General features: G+C 39.9%; 1 protein-coding gene across 2 annotated transcripts; it reads right to left on the minus strand.

Annotated features, from left to right (window-relative positions):
• Nucleotides 1–339: 339 nt before the first annotated feature.
• Nucleotides 340–10,408, minus strand: cop1 (COP1 E3 ubiquitin ligase). 2 transcript variants are annotated; one of them, XM_029725708.1, is made up of 20 exons: nt 9,690–10,408; nt 9,335–9,394; nt 9,104–9,201; nt 8,804–8,868; nt 8,354–8,473; nt 7,870–7,938; nt 7,695–7,754; nt 7,390–7,481; nt 7,151–7,211; nt 6,767–6,881; nt 6,328–6,463; nt 5,456–5,599; nt 5,113–5,221; nt 4,655–4,733; nt 4,383–4,499; nt 4,102–4,219; nt 3,801–3,925; nt 3,335–3,495; nt 2,471–2,515; nt 340–1,285 (listed from the first exon to the last, which is right to left on the minus strand). In XM_029725708.1, exons 1-20 carry the CDS (start codon nt 10,031–10,033, stop codon nt 1,268–1,270), a joined length of 2,136 nt encoding a protein of 711 aa, XP_029581568.1. In that variant the 5' UTR covers nt 10,034–10,408; the 3' UTR covers nt 340–1,267. The 2 variants fall into 2 exon arrangements, with proteins under 2 accessions (XP_029581568.1, XP_029581567.1); XM_029725707.1 differs by having other exon boundaries at nt 4,655–4,736; nt 9,690–10,406.
• Nucleotides 10,409–10,669: the final 261 nt, after the last annotated feature.

Consider the following 10,669-nt stretch of genomic DNA (forward strand, 5'->3'; position numbering starts at 1 on the left):
CACTCAGTTAATAATTTAAGTTACAAGCCATGGGAATTGAGGGGTATAACTAAACACGTACAAATAATGAAATAGAGTCAAAGTAGGATGAAACGGAAAATGAAATGATTTTCTGTATATAATACTTAGACAGGAACTCAAGGGGTGACAATGAAAACAGTCCTGCAAATAACTCATGTTAAATTGATTGTTCAAGGAAGCTGTCTCGTACAAATTGTGAAGATATCAAAGTAATCAAGATAAGATGCAACTGTGAAAGTCAGGGAACATTAGACTACTCAATTTCAGTCTTACATTCCTCCTTTTTAAACCAAGAATAACTCAATGCAAAGACAAAAGTTATCTGCAAATAATTTATTTAGGTATACAAATACAGAACATCTCTTGGTCATTTCTCAGAAAATAGGAACATCTTGGCATTCTAGCAAATCCACTTGATTTCATGTGTTGGATGTGTTCTGGTTGCAACATGTATCATGATTTAATACAAAATGAAAGTATTTTGGAGACAGGATTTGTATTATCAAATACATGTTTACTGACAAAAGAGAAATATACTGTAACATGAGTGAAATGTCTCGAAGTCATTAGTCAATCTTCTGTTGCATTTTCAAACTCAAAATTCTTGACCATAAGCCATGCCACTGAAAGCTTGATTGCAGAATGAAAACAAGTCCAGTTAAAAGATGTTGCCATTGCTTGAAACATCAAACAAAGTCTAAACATAGGGGTAAACCAAAGACTATTGAAAAGGATGACAGATGTATACATTGGGTTGAAAATGCATTCATACAATGAGTCATTTTGCATTTTATTTTGACTTGTGCTTTGGCCTTCAAAAATGCAACTTAGCTTCTTGCTGATGTACATTTTTCTTAATGAAATACATTTTACAAGTTTATTAAAAAGAACACATTTCAATTAAATTTCAAATCATGTTAAGAGATGTTCTATTAGTCATTAACTTAATTCAAATAGAGGATTTCAAAAGCTTCATCTTCTTCTGTGCAGAAAAGCCCTCAATCTCATTCTGAATTACATACATCCACAATCCTAGTGTATGATGTACTCAGTCTTTTCCAAAGTATTCTTGCTCATTAAAATCAAATGACTTTGGTTTTATTCAATCTCCCAATCTGGTCAGCACCTCAGATCTAGAATTGCAAAGTTTCTATTCAACCAAGAAACTATACGGTCCAAACCCCGGACTGGCCATGAAAGAAATGGAGCCGTAGTTTCCAGAGGCTTTGATGAGATCTGATGGACCTTAAACAAGCTCAAGTACCTATAGAGAGAAAAATACAGTTGAGCAGAAAGAATAAACCATGTAGCCTACATTTTTCCTAGGCTGAAAAACCTGATACACTTCACACAGCCACTCCAAAAAAATCCAATGACAAACTTAATGACATCCTCCAGTGATTTTTTTTAAATGTTCCTGTTGGAAAGTGATAACCCAAGTATACATACAGTAAAGTACGCACACTAAAGGGTAAAGAGCAAAATAGTGTTTTTAGACAAACTTCGAGTAGGGCATTCATGAGTTGGTTTGATGGGAAGTTGTGATGTCAAAGAGGAGCAATAGAGTACAAAAGAGGAAATATATTTTGTTCTTCTGTATTAGGCCATGTCATCTCTAAACCACCCCTCCCCCCAGATATGTTTATCACGGAACTACACTGATCTCAAAAACGACCTCTCCAGAATCCATATGACAGAAATCTGTCGCAGTGACGGAGAACTTTAACCCCCAAGTTCCCAAACCAGAGAAAGACAATGCTAAATACATAAGCAGAGTCCAGGGCCCGGTTTCCCAAAAGCATCTTAAGGCTAAGAATCTTAGTAGGAGCATTGTTAAATATCCGGGATGGTACATCTCTTTGTTATCCATCTCTCTCTCTGTGACTGCCAATAACTTCAGAACAAAGTTAACAAATGTTGCCAATGTCTTTGCAATTGATACAAACAATGTATTATAAAATGATAATTCTAATGAAAAATGTTAATGCAGTCATCTTGAATTAACATTTGACTATAGGCCTATTTCAATCACATTGAAATACATTTCATGTTCAATCAATTGTTCTATTTTGCTACATGGAGGCTACTGTCTGAAATGTGTCTCAACATATGTCATGAAGTGTAGCCTAACGTGTGCAATGATGTGCCAAATCAGTGATTTAGTACACTATTATAGGGTAAGCATTAGCTGATTCATCATCAGTACTGTGAAATAATTATAAATGTTAAGGTAAGATTTGAATGGAGAAAGCTGATCTGAGAGCAGCGCTCCCTTTCTTTTGATCCCAACAGTATCAACTCCTGCTCCAACGACGCACTTAGCAACCGTTCTCTCTGCATGGTGTTCTGGGAAACTCATGTTACATCTTCAGCTGTCTTCAACACTCGTAAGCTTAAGTTCATCACTATTGGGAAACCGGGCCGAGTAAAATACAATTACAAAACAAACCTTGATTGTTCCTTGACTGTTTGCAGCAATCAGCACATTGGACTCCTACAAGAGAGGACACAAACCATGAAACTGTTAAATTAGTACTCATGGTTGATTGACACCATTATTATTCAATTTCTTGATTATGCTTTTACTAAATGACAAATGTGGCCTTAAAGAGTCTGTATAAATGTATCCACAACATTGAAACGATATCATCTGGTAATTAACTTCTCATTTGGTGGATTTTATTTTATTTTTTAAACTGAGCTATGCTGGTCAGGGAAATTCAGTGCAAAGAGAAAGGAACGATGTTGCTACCTCACTCGCCAAACAAGGTCCATGAATTAAGGAGCAAACTGAAGAGGAAATTCAGCTACTCTTGGAGAGGTCGTTATTAAAATGCTTCAGTATTGTTGAAACCAACGCGTTTCGACCCATAGCCTTCATCAGGGTTTTTCAAAAGGTGGTTAATTTATGCAGTGACATGGTGTATGACTGTTGCCAGGTATTCAACCCTGTGTTTTTCTATTTACCAACCATGGATATTGTAGGTGGGTTGATGCGTTTGGGATTATGAACATTATCTTAGACCAAACTGTTTGTGTTTTGAGCCATTCTTGTGTGGCAGTTACTTGTCCTTATGTGAGAGAGTAATAACATGCTCCACTGGACAGTGGTGTCCTTCTGCCTGGAGGAATGCCCTAGTTTCTTATAGACCCTACACTGGGACCATTATTAAGGTCACAAGAGAGGCATTTGTTGTCAGAAAATATTTAGTTTGCAGCCATTTCGAGAGGCTTAACTGTAACGCAGACATATAAAGAGGATATCAGACATGAATCTCCACTGATCTGACTGACACACAGTTCTCTCGCTCACCCCGTCAGGCATAGCTCTCCAGCATACAGCGCTGACAAACTCGTTGGTGTCATCCTCTTTCTTGTCTTTATCCAACACACTCTTCACAGTGTCAAACTTGAATGTCAGCAGTGTCTTGGACAGCCCCTTGTAGTAGAGATAAAGTGAGTTGTTCTCACTTCCTGCAGAGAGAAGAATGATTGAACTCCAAAATCTGGCAGTTTATCAGATCTTTTAGTACCATATCATATCAAAGTACTCACTATATCAAAGTACTCACTACATTTGAAAGCACCCAAAATGCATTCTTAAACAACTGAACACATCCACGATTGGTCAATCAATAGACTGTCCCCAAAGACATTAAATCTAAAGCCATATATGAATGTCAATCTGATTGACACAATCTGAGAAAGTATTTTCACAATCCACTGAAGGACTTTTCCAGCACCACACAGCATGCTGCTGTCAATGTGGTCCCACTTACCACACGCAACATAGTCTCCATTGGAGGCAAGGCCAACAAAGTTCTTCTCATTGATGTGGCCCTTGAATGAGCGCAAGCAGTGGGGCTTGTTTACATTCCACAGCTTTAGCTGGCTGTCTGTTGAGCTGTGTGATACAGAAGAGGAACTATGTCAGCAGAACATGCACTTTGACTACCAAATATGGTCTTTATCATATCAGAGACCTAATAGGAAAATGCTGTGACATTTTGGGGAACCTTTACAATATGGTCAAATATAAAGTGTGACATCTCTGAACGTAATTTGATTGAGTTGACTTACGCAGATACAATTTCCTCTCCGTTGACAAACTTAGCATAGGAAACAGCTTTCCTGTGGCCTTTAAACACCATGATGGGCTGTTTAGTGTTGCGGAGGTCGTAGTAGTGGACACAGTGGTCTGGGAGAAAACACAGAAATTACGGAGTGCAATGCATGTTTCAATTACTCCTTCACCCCAAAAATGTTTTATGAAGTGCAATGCATGTTTCAACTCATCCTTCACCCAAATCAAGACCTTGGAGGAGGTTTGGAAGAAGTAGTAGCATCACAGGTCAACCTACCTGCACATCCAAAAGCAAGGTGATACCTCGATGTCGGACTGAACTTTACACAGCACACATTTGCTTTGGCCTCGATGCTGGCGACTGAATTGTCAAGGTTGGTAGACCATAACTTCACTGAAAGAAACAAAAAACAGATGCAATCCTAGATTAATAACAAAACACCAGAGATGTTGAGACTAGCAATATGTTCCCTTTAAACCCAGCAGGCATCTTGTTTATTAGGACCTTGGGAGAAGTGCAAACAAAAAACTGCATCGTTTCAACATTACCTTTCGCATCATCAGAACCAGAGGCTAGAAGCTTGGGATCCATGAGGTTGAAATCGACACTCCAACATCTTTTCTCATGCTCCTGGAGGAACATCACAGGTGTGAAACAAACATAACTGACTTTTATAACGGAATAGATTTCAATCTATAGCAGTGTAAATGCCACCATAGCTAAAATCTCACTAGCCCAAGAATACTGGGGTACATTAGCAAAGGTTTACTTTGAAGACAGACTGGAGGAAATATGTATTTCATACAGTACATCTGCAAAAGTGTCTGTTTCCATTTAGTAATGGATTGATGTCCAAAGAAAATCAAACAAAGGTAAAAGCTTCTGGGTATAGTAGGAGGCCTTAGCAGCAACAATCTTCACAGCTGTGGTTTGTTTGTTCCATTGTATTAGAGTAGCTGTATTTGAAAGGGGGGAACCTCAGGGAATGAGCGCGCCAGGTGCATACCTGATAGACCTTTGACCTTTGGCCAGTGAAACCATCCCACAGGATGACTGTTCCCTCGTAGTCGCTGCTAGCCAACAGATTCTTGTGGTAGCTGCTCCAGCTGATACAGCTGAAATACAAAACGCATGGGGATGTAAGAGCCGAGACCTGTTCTTCCATGTTTCTATGAGGATTAATGAATATCCTAGATAAAGTAAAGAGATCCATAAAATCTATAACAGCATTTAAAACAATACCCAGAATAGGGAACCCACTAAGGTAATGAACATTGTTTAAAAGTGTGTCATTTCTACTGTAATACAGAGATGGTAATTCTCAACGTTAAGACAGGTTGAAAGGTCACCTGATTTTGGAGTTGCACGTCATTTCATTGACAGGGTAATGAATGTCCACAGCATCCTGGATCACCGTTCCATACTCAAACACCTTGATTTTCTTGGTGACGCCAGCGATGGCAAAGTAATCACAGTCACGATCAAATTCAATGCTGCAGAGACAAGAGGGCAAAACATCAACCTCAATAGCCAATAAGAAGTCGCATCAAACAAGTAACAATGGTGAATTTAGTTGCGTGCAATGAAGCATTATTTCATAAGAAGCATGGTAGCATCTTAAATGGCCCCCTATTCCCTATAGAGTGCACTACTTTTGACCAGCACTATATAGGGAATGAGGCGCCAACTGTGGACCACACTAAGTCTCCTATCAGATTGCATTAGTACTTTTCCATAGAGATAGAGGTAGATAAGAGATAGAGCTAGCAACAGACACAGTGGTGCCTTCTGCTACCCTCTGGTAGCAAATGGAAGATGTATTGTGATACAAGAGCGCTCTCTGTAGGTCAAATTGGATACTAACCATTAGGATGGTGCTAAATAATAAACGCAACATGCAACAATTTCAAAGATTTTACTGAGTTACAGTTCATAGAAAGAAATCAGTCAATTTAAATAAATTCATTAGGCCCTAATCTATGGATCTCCCATTTGGGAGCCAGGCCCACCCAATCAGAGTGAGTTTTTCCCCACAGAAGGAGTTTACTACAGATCGAAATACTCCTCAGCACTCCCACTCCTCAGGTGAAGAAGCCGGATGTGGAGGTCCTGGGCTGGCGTGGTTACACGTGGCCTGCGGTTGTACCGACAAATTCTCTAAAACGATGTTGGAGGTTAAGCCATCAAGGATTTGTGTTTGACAGTTGAGGGTTGACATTACCTAGAGACAATACTGGAGCCGTTGTAGAGATCACTAGCATAAGACAGGGTCGCCAACGGCCGCACAGAGTTGTACCGTGTGAACTTTGAGAGACACTCCATGAAATCATCCAGTTGATTTAGGTTCCTGCTGTCATCTAAAACAAGACAAACAATAAATATCTAACCCTGAACACCATTAGAAAGTAAACCATGTTTTAGTTTATTATCAGATTCGTCCTTATGTCTTGCGAGTGCAAGTCAGCCAGAGGGCAGGAGCCTCAAGCCTAAAATAGATTCTGCAAGATAATGCAGCTCAGTCAGCTAAAAGTTAAACCTAGAGGGTTGTTGTTACAGTCATTTGTGGGAGATGCCATCACCCTTCCTCTTTTGGAATACAAGGATATTACTTTACCCAGAGAAGCCTTTTAAGTAAAAGTCGACATAAACCTAGAGGGTACCTGTTAATCGGGTCATCCGGTTAGAGAAGTAGCATTGCTCCAGATCTTCAAAGTGCGCTGTGAGCCTCTTTCTGCGTGAAGCCAGAGTACTGTTGTACCACGTTTGTCTCTTACCCTTTGGTAAAATTGAAAAGACACAGACAGACACTAAACACATGCATCTGCAGAATGTGAACCTGAACCACCAACATCAATGATTCACAATGGCTGCTTCTCGATTCTCCAACCTTCTCCCAAAGTGTAAACTTGCACACTTTCTTGCATGGATTTAACAACACTCCACCCAATGCTTACACCAATCCTATGCTTTTAAATCCATAACTAGAAGAGTGGAGAACAGGGTTGCAGCCTATGGCTCAGAAACCTAAAGTGGGTAAGACTTACCTGGGAAGTTCCACCAAAACCTGGTGGTTGACTCACATACTCTGTCGAATCGATAAGACTACTGTAAAGGCAAGAATTTGTTTGTTACCGTAAATATATATCAGTGTCTCCTGTAAAAGCTCAACCTTTTCACAACGTTTAAAGGATATTCATACAAAGATCCCAAATGTATATTCTGAGTCAGATAATTACTTTGGTCCTTTCACAAGACTAAAGAACAGGACAGAACTTTGTTTTACCTGGGTGCAGGTGAGGGAGCCTCGAAATTGGGCACCGTGCTGTCCAAGTTACGATCCATGTTACTCATTGGTGAGTACAGTCCACTCATTTCCTAGAAAATGCACAATGTATTTAGTTATTTTTAAAACTCCTCAACAGACAGCCTTTACCTGCATTTCTGAACATTCTGGGGCGGTTTTTCTGGGACACAGAGTTTTTGTCCAGGACTAGGCTTAATCTGTGTCAGGGAAACCAGACCTCTGACTTGTAATCCATTTCAGGAAGACAGAAATGTTAGGATAGCTAGTTATGTATATTATTTTACCTCAACACGCTTGATATCCTCCTCCAAAAAGTTTAGCTCCTTCTGCAACTGCTCCAGTTGCTGAATGGTAAAACACAATGTCACTCAATAACTAATGGTTATTTCCTCACATAGATTACTACTGTAAGTAAATACTGAAACATAAGATGAGATCCCAAACAGATATGGGGCACACCTCTCTTTTATTTCTTCTTGCTTCTTTGAGGAATTCCATTAAGATCTGACGTTGAGCAGCTTGTGATTCCTATGGGAATAAACAGACAGCGTTAATGGTCAATCAAGGTATGACTACAAAGCCCATATCCACTTAATAGGATTAATTCAATTTAATGTTATGAATAAACAAAAGAAAGTGTATATTTGATCTGCAGTTATTTTGGGGGGGGTTCAAGTTTCAACTTTATTTGTCCCAGAGGGCAATTGGTTTTGCAGCAAGGAGCACATGAGAAGAAATACCTTGCTGCTGGTCGCTGCACGAGCATGCACACCTGGGTTCGATAAGGGGTTATGTTATGGTTAATGTGGTATAGTTTCAGTGAGGTTATGGTAAAGGTTAGGGAAAGGCATAAAAAAGTTAACATTGGGCGAGTGTCCCGCTGTCCGCCCACCATTCATTTTCTGCTGGTTAAATATATAGTGCTTAAACAAAATACGCATACCGCTTCCAGCTGTTTCTTTTTCTGTACAAGGAGTTCCAGCATCAAGTTGACATTAGCAAGATCTAGGTTTTCTTGGTCTGTGCCCAAGACGTCTTGAAACACTTGCCATCTTGACCCATTCTAAAAACAGGACAAATATACAATTAGGTAGGTACTTTTGGGATATTGGGTTAACTGTTGGGTTCCTTCACGATTAGACCTCATACACACCAACAATTGCTAGGGTAAAGTTAATGGCAGTTTCCTGGACAGACTAAGCAGAATCCTGGACTAAGAAGCTTTTTCAATGAAGATTCTCCATTGAGCTTGCTTTTAAATTGAAGACCAGGCTAAATCTGTGTCTGAGAAACTGGCCCATAATGTTGTCTGCATTTTGTAGTAACATTTGACCCAGGTCTGGTTTCTTGTGCAAGTGTATGTGTATGAGACCTGATCAGCTGAAGCACTTACCGGATGGTCCATCTTCAGCCGTTTTTCATCTGATCTCTGTTTTTGTTTGAGAATAAGTTCATTGACTGTAACAAATCAAAACAAGAGTTAGAATTACTATCGCGGAGGAGTGATGTATTGGAAAGGTTCAAAGATTACTTTTGACCAGGGCCAATACAAAAATAGTGCACCAAATATGGAATAGGTTGCCATTTGGGACAAAGCCGGTGACAAAGCTGTAGGGAAGCTAGCTACACCACAGCCACCAACATATGTAGGAAATTGTTTTGAAACCTAATCTATATCAAGAGACAAACCTACCAAGAAAGTTTGGATAGAGCTGATCCACGTTGTCAATGATGTAGTTACATTTTGGGCACCTATTGCTGTCCTCCAAACTCTGGCGAATGCACTTGTAGCTGAACACAGAAATAGAATGGGAAAACCAGCATAGGGAAAGATTATTCTAGTTAATATTGATGAATGGTACTAAAAGCTATAGAAATTAAATGGATGTACTGTAGCCTTGCCAATGTCATCAAGTTTGCTTACCAGAAACTGTGTCCACATTTTGTCATGTGTGCCTCCTCAATCATTTCAAAACAGATCGGGCTGAAAAGAAAATGCAATACAACTTAATTTGGTTAATTAGGGAAATGAATCTTACTTTGACAGTGTTCAACTATTGAAGTGAGAATAAATAAGTGAGAACAACCAATGAGTCTGGTTTAATGATATGCATTTCTGAGCTTTTGTAGCTACCAGGCTAGCTAGCTGCCAAACGGACATTGCAAACAAGAATGCACTCAAATTGAGCTAGCGTGCGACATATAATTAGCAACCTAGTCAGCAAGCTAATTAGCTAAACAAGTTCGCCAAGTAGCTAGCATTTTGCAGGAAAACTCACCACACAAAATCGTTGCTTTTATCTTCGTAGGAATTCAAGAGACCATTGTAGAGAGGTGCTTGGTGGAGAGGACGTTTTCTGCTGGTGCCAGAAGAGGATGAACTGGGTCTGCTAAGTGTGGCTAAGCTTATTGGAGACTGAACAGCCGCTGCAGGTACGAGCAATCCATCGCCAGTTGTAGCCAGAGTCCGTGAGGGCACAACATTTGAAGAATTGTTCACATTCGCACTGACGTTACCGCCTACGCTGGCGGCACCGTTAGCATTGGTTGTGCCACCGGTACTGCTGCTACTTGTCCCAGGCCCCGCTCCACCGCCAGTTTGCTGTTGACGGTTGCTTGACATAATTCAAGTCTGATGCCCAACTCTTCCAAGGCCAAAGACTTGTTGTAGTTCACCGCATCCGGGCTCAGCTATTTAGTTAGCTTGCTAGCTAGCTAATGTTAGCTTACCAGCTAATGTGTGCTAGCGAGCTAAGATAAAATAACAATGTACGAATACACACAAGCTCGCTGTTAGCTAACTTCTTTAGATGAAATTGTAAGCTTTTGTCAACAAGTTGACCATAACAAAGTTGCCAGAATTATACAATCTTCACTGCTGTCTGTCTACGTTTAGGGAATTAGAAACCATCTCCTGGATCTCCTCGGTTACCCAGATGTCTGACACCAAACGAACCTACATTCCTGGCAAAGATTCATTACTGCCCCCTACTACGCAGGAGTAGTGCGTTATAGCTACGAAGGTGAACCCTGCCTGCATTGAATGAATGCACCCACACCAATAAAATAGGAGATGCAACCAAATGTATAAAATCATTTATATCAGGTTTTGTACTTACATCTAGGATAGTATTGTGTTTTTGTGAAGTATGTAATTGACTTTTTATTATTTGGTATGCATACAGTACCAGTCAAAAGTTTGGACACCCTACTCATTCAAGGGTTTATCTTTATTTTTACTATTTTCTACATTGTAGAA

The sequence above is a fragment of the Salmo trutta genome, chromosome 31 (genome assembly GCF_901001165.1).
Source record: "Salmo trutta chromosome 31, fSalTru1.1, whole genome shotgun sequence".
NCBI lineage: Eukaryota > Metazoa > Chordata > Actinopteri > Salmoniformes > Salmonidae > Salmo > Salmo trutta.

Coding starts and splice junctions, on each gene's coding strand:
- cop1 (XM_029725707.1), bottom strand. CDS start 10,033: ATGTCAAGCAACCGTCAACAGCAAACTGGCGGTGGAGCGGGGCCTGGG. Junction 6,882..7,150: donor GTTTTGGTGGAACTTCCCAG/GTAAGTCTTACC, acceptor ATTTTACCAAAG/GGTAAGAGACAAACGTGGTA. Junction 4,220..4,382: donor CCTTGCTTTTGGATGTGCAG/GTAGGTTGACCT, acceptor GTTTTCTCCCAG/ACCACTGTGTCCACTACTAC.